Consider the following 18579-nt stretch of genomic DNA (forward strand, 5'->3'; position numbering starts at 1 on the left):
CCACCGTAGAATGATGTTCAATGACGTCTCCCACATTATATTACTTCATTTAGATGATGTTTGTTGTATTACTTCGAAATCATTGTTTTGTGTTGCCATTCTTAGCTCATGTACATGGTATTGATTGATTATATTTTCTCTTTATGTTCATAATTCACATGTTAGTGTTGCATCTATGGAGTCAAAAACCGGTTTGGCCACATCTTCTTTCTTTATGTTGGTCATCTAGGGCCATAGATGGAAATATATGAGAGTAAGAAATGATGCTACATTTGAATTCAAGCTGCAACACATAAATATTTCAAAAGAAGATGATCATGTATAAAGCATAAAAGTAAATCCAAAGGATATGAGATGGTCGGTAGATCACAATAGTTTATCCAAGGTCAGATTATACAGGAATTGTTGATATAGGAGGAGTTTCATTGCAGAAGCTCGTTAGCAAGAAGTGTTGTTTAACATGAAGTATAGGATAGTAGTGAATATGAATGTAGATTCAATGAGTAAGTGTTTGATGGAGTACTTATATTACCTTTCATATGTTGATGTAAGGAGCCGAGCTTAAAGGTTTGAAGTATCTTTTACGAAAGTTTACATGTTGCCTTTTAGGTCCGACTCACCTCGGATAGAAGGAACTTAGTTAATGTGAAGGTCCTCTTTGGTTAGTATGCGCTCTAACCTAGGTCAGTAGGTTGTATGTTTCCCTCAGCCCACACATGTATTTCTTTTGAACAACAATATAATCAACTTTTAATGTTATTTCGATATTCACGCCAGGACTTGAACCCACACGGCCCAACCTCTTAGGAAGGAACACCATTTTACACAACTTATGAATACCACTAGGCCGAAGGCTCTTTGATAGCCACAACGCACCTAGTTTTGTAAGTTCATGCTCTCGGGGAACTTATATGGGAGTACGTTTATAGGTGAGGACATTTTATGTTATCTTAGGTATGGTGAACCTTGTTAAAGAAAACTTGGGTCGTAGATTAATTCATCATATGAATTTGAGTAACCTCTACTTTATGAGTTAAACAGAGTGCACCCTCTTAACAAGTCATGTGGTAAAAAACAAACCTCCCTCTTTTTAATCAATTCCCAGGTTATTAACCCAACTTGGCCTGATGATTAAAAAAATAACTAACAAACAAAAATTCCAACCTTTTGTTAAACTTTGATATACTAAGCCTTTGCTTAATTAAAAAGTATATATCTACATCCAGATAAACCCTCTTATTCTAAATCCAAAACTTGGCACCAACACCAAATTATCATCCTAATTATCCGAAAACAATTATATTTACGATTATATAACCAAATCTAGCAACAAACAGTCAGTCACTTTTTTAGATTGCCCTCCAGTTGCGGCTTTTCACCTTCTCTAACTCTAATTGTTTCACTCGTTCAACTAAATCTTGGATCACAGTTGTTGCCTCCTGCAAATAAATTTATAATTACATTACATTAATAATTAATATACGAGCCAAGCTTAAGCTAAAATATAAAGCTCGAAACAGTGCGCCTCGTAAGTTAAACGAGCCCAGCTTGAGCTTTAAAAGATAAAGCTTGAAACAGTGTGTCTCGTAAGTTAAACGAGCTGAGCGCACTGGCTCGGCTTGTTTACACCTTTATTTTCTATAAGCAACTTTGTGAAACATGAACCATTTAACTCGTTTTCTTTTTAGCTGGCTTTTCTCATTATACCTGTTTGAACCTCAACTACATGTCTTAATCAACTTGTTTATAAACGATACATAAACGAGTTGGTATAGCCACATCATCATTGCAGAAGAGCATACCTTCAACTTCTTTCTTAAAGCCTCTTCCTCGATATCGCGTCTCTCTCTTTGCGCTGCAAATGTGTCTATTGCAATTTCTTGTTCTTTGTTGAGATTCTCACATTTTCCCTTTAATTCCTCAATCTGATTAAAAATCATAACTAAACTAAGTTTGATCGAAATATACCTAGGTAACGTAATTTGTGATGTCACATGACAAAAAATTGACCTTTTGTACAAAAATAAGGAGGCATTTTGTAAATTGAAATTAAGATCTCATAGACTATGTTAATCAAAGGATAAATAGCCAAAATAGGTAAAATTTATGTTACTCCTATTATACTGTAATAAAAAGGTTTATCTTTTAATGAAATACCTGAGCTTCAAGATCCTTGCGACGATTTCTTTCTCTTTCTAAATCATGAAGAAGATCGCCTAAGATATCTTCATCCGACATTTCCAACCTAACAAGAATAAAAAGAATAAATTTATAAATTAGATTATAGATGCTTACAATATATTTTTTATTATGTACATATGTATTAGAATAAAAGTGACATACTTCTCTTTTAATTGGCGGTTTTCTTCCAACAACTGATTTAAATCAGGTGTGCTTGCACCTTCAAAAACATTCTGAAACTACCAATCAAATAAAACTATATAATCAATAGGCTTGTTTACACCCTACCCTCTGAAATGAAGTGACAAAATTACCCTTGACTGAGTGTGTGTGACAATTTGCATATTAGAAGAAAGATCTTTTGGGGTAAAAGTATTAGCTGATTTCTCTTTATAAAAACTGTTATCTGTATGTCTCAAATTTGAGGTAGTTTGCAGGTCATCATCATGGAGATTCCCAGTAAAAGGTGTTGACTTTTGTAAACTTGGTCCTGGTTTCTGATGCTTATTGGAAACAGAAGCTGGTGGTGATGATGCAGTTTTCTTCTTTCTAGAAGTTTCACGGGAAAAGTCGGGAGAAGTTTCTGTAACAACAAAAAAAATATAAAGAGCGAGAAACTGATTTTAAAATATTGAAAATGAATCTAAATTATCATGTACCTCTATCATCCATGCTGTTTTTACCGACTCGTGGAGCATATCCAATTTTATGGCAGTAGGTACGCCTGAATCAAAAAGCGATAACGTATTGTTGGTTTCATATTGTTAAAGGTGGCAAAAAAGGCGTCTGACCCGGTAGAGATAAAACATTACAAATGTGCATAATAATATATAGCATACCAGTATGTCTTTTGCATCTGAATAAGACGTGCTTCAAGTCTTGAAAGAACAATGGTGCGTTCAAAACCTTGTTTATCATGAGCTGGTTCCACAAAATTAGCCTCCAACACACCTAATTGACAACATAAAAATAAAATAAAATAAAAATCACAAAATAACAGATGTTTCTTATATCATAAAGCCACCAAATTAGGAAAAAAATCTGACCTATTACTCCACGACCATCACTTCCAGTACTATTCCAGAGTCTCCAAAATGGCTGTAAAATAAAAATAAGCAGTGTAACGTAGTTTTAATATTTGTGGCCAGAAAACTTGAGTGACCCATTAGAAGAAAAAACATTCAAACCTTAATTAGCCGATTTTTATGATAAACATTGTATCCTTGAACATCAATATGAGATTTAGCATCTTTGACGAATCCCATGGTAACAACTGCAACTATCTGTTAATTACAACACCAGACACTAATTATAAAAAATAATATAATGCATAAGCAACAAACTTGTTTATTAAACAAGAAGAAAACATTACACTTGAATTTTGAGGAAGTTTATCCACACCGGGCTGGGGACGATATGTGACCTCGGTTGTCATCATCATATCATTTACTATATTGTGATGCTGAATGTCTTTTCCATGAAGAATCATCCGGAATCCAGGTGGAATTCTTAAATAAAGAATGGATGCGTAACTCTGAAAAGGAAAGTATAATGGGTTCATAATTAAACTAAAATCCGGATTCATGATGGTTGTAATCAAAAGAGTACAAATATTTACTTTAATACTTTAATAATAAGCTCATTTTAGATGAGAACGGTGGAAATCTTTGTGCATACATTAAAGTTGGCTCTTCCAGCCTCTTATCACTTTATCCAAAATAAATATATTGATAGTTAAGTAATACAGTTTTTGCAATGATGTTTAATGCATTAATTATTTGTCAAAAAAGAAAAAGAACTAAAAACTGTTCACCGAGTCGACTCAACCTGACCCATTTTAACTTCTTAACAATTACATATTCTGACAAACCCATTTTGACCCGTTACTCACAGGCTTGTAAATGTACCGTAGTTTGTTTGTTTAACTTTAATGGAATAAACAAACGAACACGAACAGTTAAATGAACAAGGTTGTTGATGTACACTTGTTAAAGAATTGAGTGTGTTCATTATGTTCATTTGTTAATACAAACGGTTCACAAACGTAACGAACACAAACGAACAAATATTTAAATAAACATAACCAAGTGAGCACCAATTACAAGTAAACATAAATGTCAACATGTGGCGCCACAATGATAATAAAACAAGACTATATGTTAAGAGGCGATACTTTATATTCATAAATCATAAAACTAACCAAATCGTAATGGACCTAAACAGTTTAGATGATCATATAAACCAACGTAAACGAAATAACTTAAATAAGCATAACCTAACAAACATTAATGCATTTAAATGATCCACCATAAATGAACGAAGGTTCACGAACGGACGAGACATGTGTTCATGTTGGTACATTTAACTACATGAACAAGAATATTTGTCCGTTTATTAAATAAACAAATACAGTTAATGCGATAAAAACTTGTATATCGTATATCGGTCAAGGACCGATATTTGAGATATTGGTTATCGCGGTGGGATATCGATAATTTTAATAACATGCAGAATTTATATATATACATGTATAAAAAGGTAAACATATATAACATTAATAGTAATATCAAAAGTAAAAACTCAAAAAGTGTCAATATTTGAAACATGATCTAATTTTAAGCCGTGAAATCTTCCTCCGAGTCCACATCAACCAAGGCATCCAAAATATTGGTCAATATCGCCGTATATCTATTCTAACCGATATTTTGCTTGGGGACTGATAACCGATATATCACCGATATCCCACCTATATATCGTTGATATTAACTGCATACCAAACAGTTCACTAAACGTTCGGCTTGTTTACATAACCAAAAAACTGCACGTGGATTAATGAATATAATTATTAGCAGCTGTAAAAACTTACTCTCAGTGAATGACGATATGTAAGAAAGTGTCTAGAGTTTGGGTACTTCTGGGCCATTTGTATATTCTTCTCATCTCGATTAACACCTCTTATTTGAATATCCTGCATAACAATGCATTAAATATTTAATGTAAATTAATACGACTAAAAAATAAACAATGTACTATTAACAAAATATAGAAAGTCAAACTTCTTCATCAGCATCAAAATCAAGTTCCAACTGTCCTTGATCATCTTCCCATAGATTGTAAATGATTATGCGCGTGCCCTGACCCTTCATATTGTCAAACTACAAATGAAAAGGTAAAAAAAATTAATAACATATAAGATATTAACAAATTTACATGTTGACTGAACAAAGCAAAAAAAACACAGAAAATAAAGAATATTATTTACCTGTTTCAGAAGATCTGCTTCACTTAAAAATGGAGACCAATGAGTGACTGCCTCAAGATTCATATTCCAGTCACCAGGTGATGACCGAATGATTTTCTTCCATTCACCGCCATCTTTTACATAATCAAGCTTTTAAATTGCAATCAACGGAAATAAGATGAGCCGATGGTTAAAAAGATGGATGATATATGTTCCAAAATTGTAGTTGAATAAGACTTAACATCAAGGCCTGTTAAAAAAACCAAACAGAAACGGGGCATGTTCGTGTCCGTCCATTTAACTTTGACCAAACCACCAATCTAACATGATTATTAAATTAACGAACTTCCAGCCGAACGATTTACAGAACGTTTGGTTTGTTTACAGGCTTACAACAACATCAAATTGCTAATATTTATTTTAAGTTGCAACCAGTTTACCTTTCTTGGAGCATCAATTTATACCAAGAATTAATAATCTCTGTATTTTTACAATTTAGCTATAAAAAAACAAATTTAGGCTATTTAACAAAATTACCATGGGAACTACTATATCTTCTTTTCCTGTGCTTCTTAAAAATGTGTACTACAAGAGTCCAATGCTCTGTGTAGACCTGCAAGATAAATAAAACTGTTAAGAATGTGTATTCATGATTTTGGTAACTATAAATTAGTGATATTTAAAATATATTATTCATTTATAATATACAGAAATTACCAACCTTTTTCCATCTTTTGCAGCGCATCGTGAAAAAACAATAACATCAGCCCCAAGCCTCATGGAACTTGTCTTGAAACCATTACCATCTACAAAACATATTTATATAAACATAAACGCCAGTGCGCTTCTTTTAATCAAATTTAGGATAATGTCACTTACATTGTCCAATAGTGTCGGCAACCTTGCTTTTCAAAGAATATCCGAGTGACATACATTGTCTCATCTTATCAGGGTCCATCCCACCACCATTATCTATTGTAAATAGCAGCACAAATAATAAACACCAAAGAAATAAGGTCAGCCATAATAACATATATTTAACACCGATACCTTCAATTAGCAACGTTCTATTTCCATCCTTCTTGTTTCTAAGCATATCAATGTTGACATAAGTAGCACCATTACAACACTGAAAAGAATAACATACACGTAACGTGTATCAAGAATTCAATCGAGTTTGAGTAATGAGTATAATAAACAGAATTCCGAAATTTACCTCGTCAAGAGAATTATCCAAAAGTTCCGCAAAAGCTAGACGAACATACAAACACAACAATCCATAAGTCTGTAAACTATGAAAGTAAATAAAAAAATATACACCAAGTATCCAACATACCACCAAGAACCCATTTATGGCTAGTTGCATTAGAATGTAGAAACCTAGGATGAACCCTTACATGATCCATGCCACCTGTCATATGAAAACTACAGATTTAGCATATGAAAACTAAAGGTTTATATCAAAGCATATTTAACCTTTCACTTTTCGTTATGAAACCCTGAAAACACTCAAAATCGAATAAAGTTCTACTAAAACCGGAACCAGTTATCGGAAATGAATACTGTGATCCTCATATATTCACTTGTAACATCTTTAATTCTTATGATTGCCATTAACTATAACACGATTCCAGGTTATAAGCTTTAAACGTAAGTTCAACCCATATTGTTACTCATCAGACAAAAGCTACAACACGCAAAAGAAATTGGGGGAAATATGGAAATTAACATGAAAATTCAAGGTTTAATTTTTTAATTTCTTTTTCTTAAAGCCCAGTTTTCATTGCTAAACTCAAAATAATTACAATAAAAGTGGCAGGTAAACGGGCAACAAAGTGTGAAAAAACTAGGGCTGTCAATCTATGACACGAACCTGTTAACACGACACGGAGGTTTGGGTTTGAGTTTAACAAGTTTCGTGTCCGTGTCCTAACAGGTTAAACCTGTTAACATGTTAGTAACCTGTGTATATTTCTATTTTAAAAAAATAAATGCATATACACTCCTAAAGTCTTAACCTAAAGTCATACTTACAAACGACATTTCACTAATGCCCGAACCCGATATTATATTTTTTTATGGATGTTGTGATTTACTTATATGGTTTTTCGTTTAAAGTATGTTATGGATTTTGTCGTCTTTTGTTTCAAGTATGTTATGGATTTGTGGTTTTTGTTTCAAATACGTTATGAATTATCTGTTAATCAAGACTTTTATGCTCATTTTGTTAATTTTAGCTTCGTTACACGTGTATTATTCATTGTGTCTTTAAGCAGGTCTTAACAAATTAACCTGTTACTAAACAGTTTCGTGTTTGTGTTTGGAAAAAAATGACACGATTAGTTATCGTGCCGTGTTCGTGTTTAGCACAACAGGTTATCGTGTTTTATCGTGTCGAATCCCCTGTTATGACAGCCCTAGAAAAACAATTGAGGAAAATATGAATATTAAGATAAAAATGAAAGGGTTTAAAGCAAAGCAAAGCATCTTAGAAACCCTAGAAACACTCAAAATCAGAAGTAGCTAGTGTGATCATCATATATTCACTATGTAACATCTTAAAATTGTAATGATTGTGATTAATAATAACACACAAATGTTCAATTGAATCCACATTATTATTATTATTATTATTATTATTATTATTATTATTATTATTATTATTATTATTATTATTATTATTATTACTCACCAGAGGACGTATCCCAATTAGCATCAGAAGCCTCATCGAAATCACCAGCTTTCCAAAAATTCCGACAGCTCGGCGCAGCATCCTTGGGCGGCAATGGATCAAGAAACCCAGCTGGCAGAATAACGTCGTTGTTGGATTTCTTCCTCGTATCATCATCGGAAACCCTAGACCTCTTATTGTTACCGGAACTGAAAGAATCGTCTTCGTCGTCGGAGTTATCGAGGTCAATGACCGGAGCCTCTGACTTCTTCTTCTTCTTCTTCTTACGTTTAGAGGATTCTTCAGCATTGCTTTTGTTGTTGTTGTTATTAGTTAATTGTTGTTGTTGTTGTATGATTTCTTGCTTGACTCGAATTGGTTCCATGACGGCAGATTTGTGCGGTAAGTGAGTGACTGACTTACCTCCGGTATGAAGGAAGCCGGAAATGACGGCGAATCAGTCGCCTTTGTTTCCGTGCAATGTGGTGTTCCCGCAAAGAGTGTCAGAAAATTGTGAAGTGTTGCTCCTACCCCTCCTTGTACCAATGTTAAAGTCGACCCGGACGTCTTACCAGGTCAAAGGCAGGATCGACTCGGGAGGGCCGGACGGTGTTTGACCCGGATGACGTTATAAATAATTTAAATATATAATTGCATATATATATATATATAAAATGGTTCAAATAAAAAGAAGTAGTTTCCTATGAATGGTAAGAACCAATATATTTTTGACACTTTGCATTAAAACCTATGATGATATAATAATTCTAGGAAACTATGTCGGTTATAATGATTAAAGAGTAATTCTAGGAAACTATGACGGTTTTTGGTAATTTTAAATCTCATCCATTGATTGATATGATCCAATGGCTATGATTTATTCTTAGTCTTCCTAGAAAACTACTTGTTTTGATAATAACCCTCTCCCATATATATATAATTCATATACATCTAAAAAATAATGATAACCAAAAATAATAATAATAACAAACTTTAATGTTTATCTATGTTTTATATATAGGTGGCAAATGGGTTGGGTTGAGTCGAAACGGGTTATGGATCGGAACGGGTCACTTAAAAAAATGGTTGTTTTGGTTCGGGTCGGAACGGGTTAGGGTCAACCGGTTCGGGTTAGAACGGGTCAAGGTCGGAACGGGTTTCGGGTTAGTTTTTTTTTTTTACCAATGAATCAGCGCGTTTTCAACACGTTACAGCTCGTTTTAACAGCAAAAGCTCGTTTAAGCGATTTTTCAATTCGTTTCAGCACGTAACAGCTCGTTTAAGCGATTTTTCAGTTCGTTTCAGCACTGAACAGCTCGTTTAAGCGATTTTTTAGTTCGTTTCAGCACCTAACAGGTCGTTTAATCGATTTTACAGCTCGTTTAAGCGATTTTTCAGATCGTTTCAGCACCTAACAGCTCGTTTAAGCGTTTTTTCAGTTCGTTTCAGCATCGAACATCTCGTTTAAGGGATTTTTCAATTCGTTTCAACACCTAACAGCTTGTTTCAACACGTTTTTGTTACGTTTTCGCCGACTTTTCAGTTTCGGCTAATTTGTCGATTTTTTTAACGAAGACAACGGACGAAACGTTTTAATTTTTTTACTTTTTTTGTTTTTGTTTTATATTTTGAGTTATGATTTTTTTATTAGTTTTTTTGAATTTTTTTTAAGTATTTATTAAGATAAAAAAACCCCACAAAAAAATTTTTTTTAAAAAAACAATAAAAAAATAATAACTCAAAATATAAATAAAAAACGAAAAAAGTATAAAAACAAAAATGTTTTCGCCGTTGTCCTCGTTCATTTAAAAAAAAACCCAACAAATTAACCGGAACTGAAAAGTCGAAGAAAACGAAACAAAAACCAAAATCGACCCTCTAGTGCGAAAACTTGAAAGAAACCGAAACCCAACCCGTCAAGTGCTAAAACTCGTGTCGGCACGAAACCTGATTAGAGCCGAAACCTAAACCGAACTACTTCCAATCTAAAACTCGTTTCAACCGAGCATGTCATTTTTCCTTAATACACTAACCCACATCGACCCATATAGTTAAATTTGTCAACCCATTTTGACCCGAAAATAAGAATGTGAAATTTCAAGTGACCCATCTATACTATATATAAAGCATGAGTTAGGGACCTCTTAAATTTTAAGAGGTACCAAACCCATTGCTTTATATACAACATATAATGCATCAAAAATTTAGAAATTAGGGGTAGTAAGGTCTTTACTCACAAATATGTTACGTAACTTTCATTCTTTCAAAATATAATTAAAACTTTAGTCCCTCAACTTCACTACCTTTTTGTAAAGTTTAATAATAGTTACACATATGGCCCCTAATTCAAAACTAACTACCCCATGACTTTTTTAACGGTCATAATTTTTCACACGTTAATATTCTTAAAAAAATACATCATAAAAACGAGCATTTTATTCTCTTTAATTTGATTATAATATTGTTATAGTTTTTTTTAGTTTTAAAAAGTTAGCATGTTGCGCACTTACCATTTAGAACCGAATAATAGGTCGAGTCAGGCGAGCTTGGGTCATTTGTAAAAGTACATTAGGGTCGGATTGAGTCGATACAAAAAAATGGTTAATTTGGTTCGGGTTCGAGTAGAAAGGGGTCATGTCAGAACGTTGTCGAATCAGAATGGGTTTGGGGCCAAAACGAGTTGGTTTAAAAAAGTGATTTATTCCAAATTACTGTATATTTCAGGTTTTCCTTGTTATTTTCATTACAAGCTACACGGATACCGTTGTTTACATGTACCCGATCCAATGAAGTCCAGCACCACGTAACGCACATAACCCAATCTTGGTAAACGATCAACCCAGCACCCTACACCGTTAATCGTCATGAGTTACACGCGTGTTGTTGGTTAAGCATGTTTTAATGTTGATAACGTGCATTCACGTCTGGTTACGTGTGTTCAATCTTTGATTACACGCAACTGGCTTTGCACGAGTTACGCGCCCAATTTCAGGCTACGTGCGCACTGTCATCAGGTGATGTACGTACCGACATGGACTATTCATTCAATATAAAGTTGCGCGTGCGCCCCGCTGCATTGCCCGGGCACCCAGCTAGTTAAATTAAAACATATGACCCAAATCAACCCATTTAAATTTTAAAACAACCCAAATTAACCCATTTGAAATGGTTTGGGTCAAGGTTGCCACCTCTAGTTTTATACATTGCTTTTTAAATATGTAAAATTTATGTTTGATTAATATAGACATCAATGACCCAACCTGGTATAGGTACCGGGTCCGGTCAGACCGGCTGCCCCGGGTTTCAAAACACTGCCTTTTACTGGTCTACCTCCGGTTAAAGTTGAAAGTCCGGATAAAAACAACTAAAGCCGTATATCAATTATTGTAAATTGAAATTATCTGGTATGGTTGTCATTGAAATTTCTAAAAAGTATAAAGCCGAAAGGTACCGATACTTAAAACATGAAAAGGTAATACATGTACCGATACTAGTACATGTACTAGTTTTGTTATCCTCGTACCGGTTGTAAGATGTGGAATTTTAGTTGGATAAAACAAAAGTTTGTTTGTTTTCTTTGGAATTTTAATAGAATTGGAAAGTGCAAGAGGCTAAGTGACACTTGGTCAGGTGGTGTTTAACGGATAATCCTAGTCCATGTCACAAAACATATCATTTCTTCACCCATGAGCCTTTCCATTTTTGGCTAGTACTAGTACCGGTACAAATTGTGTTTGGATGGTACTGGTTCGGTTGATATCGGAACGGTTATTAACATCCCAAATTTTAGTTGGATAAATAAAAGTTTATTGATTTATTATTACTTTGGAATTTTTATAGAATTGAAAAGTGCAAGAGGCTAGGTGAAACATGGTTAGTTGGTAATTAAGGGATAACCCTAATTGTCACAAAACATTCCATTTCTTCACCTCTAAATATTCGGCTAGGAAGAGGTAGAGAGAGAAAGCTCGGTTGACGGCCAAGAACCCAACTTTCCGATTTGTGGTTGAAAGGAGTTGATAGTAGATTTTATAGCATTCCATCAAAGGAAACGTTTGATTTAAAGTTCAAAACATCAAAATTTTGTTCGAGTATTTGATTGGACAAAAAGGTATGATTTCTTCATAAAGGTTATGATTTTGTGTTTGGAGTTACATGAAATGACAAGGGAATGATATTCAAGCATCAAGGATTCATAAAGTTGGTACCTTGAATCAGTTTCAAGGATCAGACGTTCAAATCTGTAATTTAGTACTCAAATATAGAGTTCTCGCTAGCCTGGTAAGTTGTCGCTAGATCCCTAAGTTTTCACTAATACTTGTAGGTATCACACCGAGCTTAGTTTGCATTTTTGGCATAGTTATCGCATCCAACATCAATAGGCTTAGTTATTGCATTGACATAGTCGTTGCATGGGTGCCAAGTTATCACTTTGGCCATGTTATAGCTTATTAACTTTGTAAACGCCTTTATCTAAGTTAACGCTTAATACAATTTAGTTCATGTGTAGATAATAGTTATTACATCTGCCAAGTGATAACTTGACTTTGCTACAACTTAGCAAGACTATGCAATAACTTGGATAAAAGCAAGAACCAAGTTTCAAGATAAATTTGTTAAGGCGATGACATTGTTTCAGTGAAAACTAAGCAGGGGTGATAACTAATTTAGAATACGATCTAAGTTAAAATAAAGAACTATGATAGGGAAATAACTCGAAATTTTATTGGAATTCAATGAGATTAGAATGTGAACCTTGTACAGTTGTTCTAGTGCTTGATTCAACAAAGGAAGATACTCGTATTAAGATTTGTCTTTATCAGGTGAGTTTTTAATCCCCCTTTTTATGTTATGTTTTAAGGCAGTGTACATACTAACGAAAGGAATTTTAAAAAGATAATGAATTTGACTTCTAGCCAACGACTTTTAAGAACAAATATGTAAGCATTAATGAATATTAACATTTTATGACAAGTGACACGTAAAGTGATTAAGTAAATGCATGTAACGGTTATGGATGAGTTATGTAAGATTATGTGTAAACATAGAGAGGGTTGGCAAACCTTGTACGTGTAAACATAGGGAAGGTCGGTGAGCCATGCAAATACCCATTAGAATGGTAGTAATGTTGTGATGGTATTGTTATGTTTGTTATGTTACGGCATGTCACATTATATTACGTTAAGTCACATGTGATGAGTTGTGACAATGTAACATTCATGAAAAATTCCAAGTGTTTGATTCATTAGTCATTTTGTTATCGTATGATCGTATTTAATAATATGTGCACATTATTCATTAACGTATTACTATTTTTTCATGTGAAATGTATCATATATCAATCATTTATTGTACGTAATACTAAATTCCTTTGTGAAATTGGTGGTTCTAATTTTAATTTATCAATTACACGTGTAATCATAAATATACACGCTAAACAAGGAATGCCAAGATAGTTGTTTTTAATCATGAAACATATTTAATTATGCCACATAAGTTATATTATCATGAGTAATAAAATGATATCTTTGTATTAATTACATGATATATTTGTATTAATTAAACCAGCTTTTGAATCCGTGTATTACACAGGATTTGTTAAATATACCATAAATACTACAAAGAGCTATATTTTACATATTACTCCCTATATTTAAAAAAAATAAAATTAAATCACATACTAAAATTTAATATATACACTATAGCTCTCGTACTATGAAATTTGGCAAATCACACACACCCTAAACTATATTTTACACTTTGGTCTTTTTACTTTCCTAATTAACTAAAATCTTCAATCCGAGTTACTATACATACAGAACTATAAGCCAGGTATGTGTGTATTTGATAAGCAAACGATTTTGCCTAAGGCTAGAGTGGTGTTTAATCCCTAAGTAAAGACTCGTCACTCTTACCTGGGAATCAACTTGCTAGACGTCATGCTCTTGGTTTAAAAGATTACTATATACGACACTTTTTATCTGATATACACATAATTAATTTAATTAATCACATAACTTAATCTAGGGCATCCCTCAATTGGTTCAAGTACTTCTTACTTGTGTTCGTGTTCATCAAACGATCAAGATGAGTTCATATAGCCCCCTTTTAAATGTTTTTATTCATGGGGTGGAAAACATGCAATATTCGTTGTTTTACGTGCAACGTGTTTAAATATATGCTTGATCATAAATCCTATATACTTGTGTTATTAAATGTGTATATATACATAATCGTATTAACAACCATTAATTTTGCGAAGCCCATGGTTGTAGCTGATAGATCTATAACTAGTCCACTCAGGTTCCCAAGTAGGAGCTTGTGTGTTCAAGCCCGATGAAATCACTAATCATAAGTCCAATCAAAGGATCTGATGCCTCACAAATCGTGTCAAGAGGGGTCGGTTGTGAAAATTCATAACTTATTGATACGTTATTTTTTTAAGAAAATAGTTACACCAATACAATGAGTATTTCATTATCTCTGATTTAATAATGACATTGTTTTACTTTTTTTAATTAAAAAATTAACATGCTACGCAATATATGTGTTACCCATCAAATCACATCACCTCTCAAATAATACACAATATTTCTTGAACTTTTCAGAATTTACGAATATTTAAGTTTCATGATTGAATTTCAAAAACTACACTAACAAAACAAAGAAATCACTTTTCTTCAATCACACACTAATATGTCCAAATTCAAACCCTTATTTAACAACATAATAGCTTAAAACATGAGCATAATAACCCACTAGAGGTGATAATTTTGACCCAAACCTTTTTAAATGAGTCAATTTGAGTTGTTTTAAAAGTTAAATGAGTTGGTTTGGGTAAAATGTTTTAACTAAATGGGTCAAAATGAGTCATTTGAAATTCCATCATTTTATTTTCAGGTCAAAATGAGTCGATGCGGGTTAGTGTCATAAGGAAATGTGACAGGTTTCGGATCGGAACGGGTTTTCGTACAAGACAGGTTTCGGCACGAAACGGGTTTCAGATTGGAACGAGTTCGGTTCAGGTTTTAAGCCAACACGAGTTTTCACCCGTGACGTGTTGGGTTTTGGTTTCTTTTGTTTCTTTCTGGTTGATTCCGGACTCGTTTTTGTTCGTTTTTTCAGTTTTGTTTTTGTTCGGTTTGAATTCTTATAGTTTTGTTTTGATTGATTTTTCGATTTCGATTGATGTGGTCCGGTTTTTGGCTTTTTGTTTATTTGTTTCATTTTCGTCGATTCTTTCAGTTTCGGTTCGATTCTAGGTGTTTTTTTAATGGAACGAGGACAACGTATGAAACATTTTAGTGTTTTTATTTTTTTTATGATTTATATTTTGAGTTATAATTTTTTATTATTATTTTGAATATTTTTTTGAGGGTTTTTGATCTTAATAGAAAACCCCTAAAAAAATTTTTAAAAAAAAATTATAAAAAAAATCATAACTTAAAATATAAATAAAATACGAAAAACCTAAAAAAACTAAAATGCTTCCGCCGTTATTCTCGTTCACAAAAAAAAAAAAAAAACTCAAAACCCGGTTCGACCATAACCTATTTCGACCCAAACCAAAACGACCATTTTTTTAATTGACCCGTTTTGACCCAAACTCATTTTGACCTATACTCGTTTTGACCAATGACTCATTTCAACCCATGACTTGTTCGACCCAACCCAATCCATTTGACACCTCTGTAACCCACCCAAGCATACCCGTCGTGTCCACAAAAGAGACTTTTAACAAAATATTTCTCCTTTCATCAATCTCCTTAAATACCATATTAATCAATCATATATACTTTTATGGACTCACCCGTTAAGTTTCGATCAGGAAAGAAAAACTTTCTAATCAGGACATGGGATCGGTATCGATCCTCTACCGACCCCTGCAAGAAAATGGTAGCACCGGTGTATGTTGGACCGGAGAAACAGTGGTTCGTGGTCAAGGCGAAGTATGCTAATCATCCGCTGTTTCAGATGCTTTTACAAGATGCTGAAATCGAATACGGGTATAATACACCTGGCCCTATATTGCTTCCATGTCTAGTGGATCTTTTTTATAGGGTTTTGGCAGAGATGGAAGCTAAGGAAATGGAGCCTCGTGGGTTCAGGTTTGGATATGAGTCGTGTAGCTCGTTTAATCCTAGTCGGCGGTTGGCGGAAGTCGGATGGGCAAAGGGTATGGTGGTTATGGAGTTCTTACATCGTCACGGTTGGTTAAGATGAATTAAGTTTGTACATGCATGGTGTCCAATTCTTTTTAGCTTTGTTCAATTGTTTATAATTCAGATCTATATAATAATTTTGCTCAAATATTATTTTCTACGTATATGTATTTAATGTTTAAAATAGTCAACTTTTTTATAGAATTAATATTATAGGAGTTTTAGTGAGGCATTATGTAATTGTTTAAAAGAAACTTGCTGATGCTTATTATTTATACAAAGCATTGAAAATATTTGGGTTAGAAAATGATATATATGTATAGACGGAGTAAATTGGATTTTTCAAACTATCACAAATCGGTCTCCTTAGTGACACTTTAACCAATGTCAAGCTATATTTGATTTTAAAACTTAGTTTTTATTAAAATGGTGTATACAAGTCACCACCTACTACTATAGCAAGCAAACCAAGACCCATTTGTACAATCACATGTTTTAATGGACGACCACTAAATCATGGGAATATATAAAAATGTTCATGATAATAAAATAAATATTTTGTTCATTTAGATTGGGTTTTTCTAAAATGTATATCTCAAGTCCAGTTGACATGTTTACTTAATAATTATCATCCGGTTGAATTTTTTAACCAATCAACTCACGTCACATGTCAATATCCCATTGATTCGTTCGAATTTTACAAAAAAAAAAATGAAGAGGAATTTTTAAGCGTTCCGATGTGATTCTCTCTGTCTTCCAACGAGATACTTTTGGCTTCCGGTTACTTTTGACAAGTTTTATTTTGTCTTCTGGCAGAATTTTTTTTTTGCTTCCGTCAAGATTCTCTTTTATACGTGGTTGAATTATGTTGGTTAAAATTCTCGTCAGAATTTGAAGTTAATTTTATAAAAACGGTTGATCAAATGAATATTCTATTTACTTTAATTTGACTTGCATTTTGGTATTTTGTCTAATCACCGTGTATGTTTGTTTTATTTTTGGTCCAAAATCTTGAGACTAATTATATTGTTTCATATTTATTTCTAACAATGCATCATATCTTGCATCCTCTCAAGTACATCTAAAATTACACCATATCCGATTTCATCATCATGAATTCATGATCATCATCTTTATGGTTTTAAGTTTTAACCCCTACCGAATTCAGCTTCAAGCCTTCTTTGCCTGTTGATTTTAGCAATAAAATCCTCAACCAACTTGTTCAACTCCTCAACTACTTTTTTCTCTTTTTCCAAACAACCCAATTTGTCCACATCATCCCCACACGATTCAACCATTTGAACAATACCAGATTCACAACTTTCCTCTTCATTACATATTTCAAAAAACTCCTCGTGTTCGTTTTCTTCACAAGCTTTCGATTCAAATATCTCCACTAGCGTATGTTGTGATGGACCAACAACTTGAAGTTGATCCATGCGTTTGCATTTGCATTTGTCATGACAAATATCATTGTAAGCCTTATACATAGATGCAAAAAAGTTTGATTCTCCCAATAGGAAGATGACAATGAGGTTGCCCACGATAACAACACCTTACTGGTGAAAAAACACGAAGTTATCTTCGGGGGAGAGAAGAAGAAAAAGACATTGAAGGTTGCACAAAACGGAGGATACCATAAAGGGCTAGAACAAAATGAGGTACATGCTAATGCAGTCAAAGAATACAAGATAAAATCATTTAACAATTGTTGTGCCTTATGCTTCTTAATTTCTTGATTCTTGTAAGCATGTATCCTCAAAGGATCCATTCTTTATGTGTTTTAAGAACAAGAAACAAATCTCCTAAAGAAAGATTTGAAAAAGGGTTGTTTTATATATGGTTATATTTGTATTCTAGTTTCATATGGCTGAACATAGAGCAATGGTGATGGTGGAATATATAGGGAAGGAAAGGAGGTTTAATTTAGTGGGTTTTCAATAACATATGTTTTTTTTTCTTTTCTAAGTTTCTTCCGGTAATAGTGTTACTTTTGGTAAAGTTAAGGGTGATTGATTGTTTAGTGGGGAATTATTGCGTTACCTTTTTTTAGTTGCATAGGATTTCCTACTTCTCTTATTGGAGGTAGTCCATTACTCTACTTTTATAAAAATAATTCACGAATAGTAGCAACTGTTACGTGTCATTTTATTAAAAAGATGTTTATTTAGGATCGATTAGTAGCAATTGAGAATATTTTACACTTTTTTTTGGTTGGTAGTGACGAAGCTTAGACTGAGGCAACGAGAGGGGGGGGGGGGGGGGGGCGAGCTAAAAATGTATACACAATTTCACAAAAGACGGGGGGTCGGGCTCAAATTTTC

General features: G+C 33.4%; 1 protein-coding gene and 1 pseudogene across 2 annotated transcripts; one reads left to right on the plus strand and one right to left on the minus strand.

Annotated features, from left to right (window-relative positions):
• Window positions 1-1207: 1207 nt before the first annotated feature.
• Window positions 1208-8498, minus strand: LOC143581751 (protein MICRORCHIDIA 7-like; annotated as a pseudogene). The gene is made up of 20 exons (XR_013143880.1): window positions 8115-8498; window positions 6759-6833; window positions 6639-6673; window positions 6473-6551; window positions 6302-6394; window positions 6144-6228; window positions 5960-6035; window positions 5444-5572; window positions 5238-5336; window positions 5048-5149; window positions 3554-3715; window positions 3369-3464; window positions 3228-3279; window positions 3021-3132; window positions 2841-2905; window positions 2496-2764; window positions 2344-2420; window positions 2158-2245; window positions 1803-1925; window positions 1208-1439 (listed from the first exon to the last, which is right to left on the minus strand). The product of XR_013143880.1 is annotated as a protein MICRORCHIDIA 7-like (transcript).
• Window positions 8499-15986: 7488 nt separating this feature from the next.
• On the plus strand, window positions 15987-16316 carry LOC143581753 (indole-3-acetic acid-induced protein ARG7-like). Its single transcript, XM_077064463.1, has one exon. It carries the CDS (start codon window positions 15987-15989, stop codon window positions 16314-16316), a length of 330 nt encoding a protein of 109 aa, XP_076920578.1.
• Window positions 16317-18579: the final 2263 nt, after the last annotated feature.

This window comes from Bidens hawaiensis, unplaced genomic scaffold (assembly GCF_021521415.1).
Source record: "Bidens hawaiensis isolate Kalapana, Puna unplaced genomic scaffold, B.hawaiensis_p1.1 tig00031165_1, whole genome shotgun sequence".
Taxonomy (NCBI): Eukaryota; Viridiplantae; Streptophyta; class Magnoliopsida; order Asterales; family Asteraceae; genus Bidens; species Bidens hawaiensis.

Coding starts and splice junctions, on each gene's coding strand:
- LOC143581753 (XM_077064463.1), top strand. CDS start 15,987: ATGGTAGCACCGGTGTATGTTGGACCGGAGAAACAGTGGTTCGTGGTC.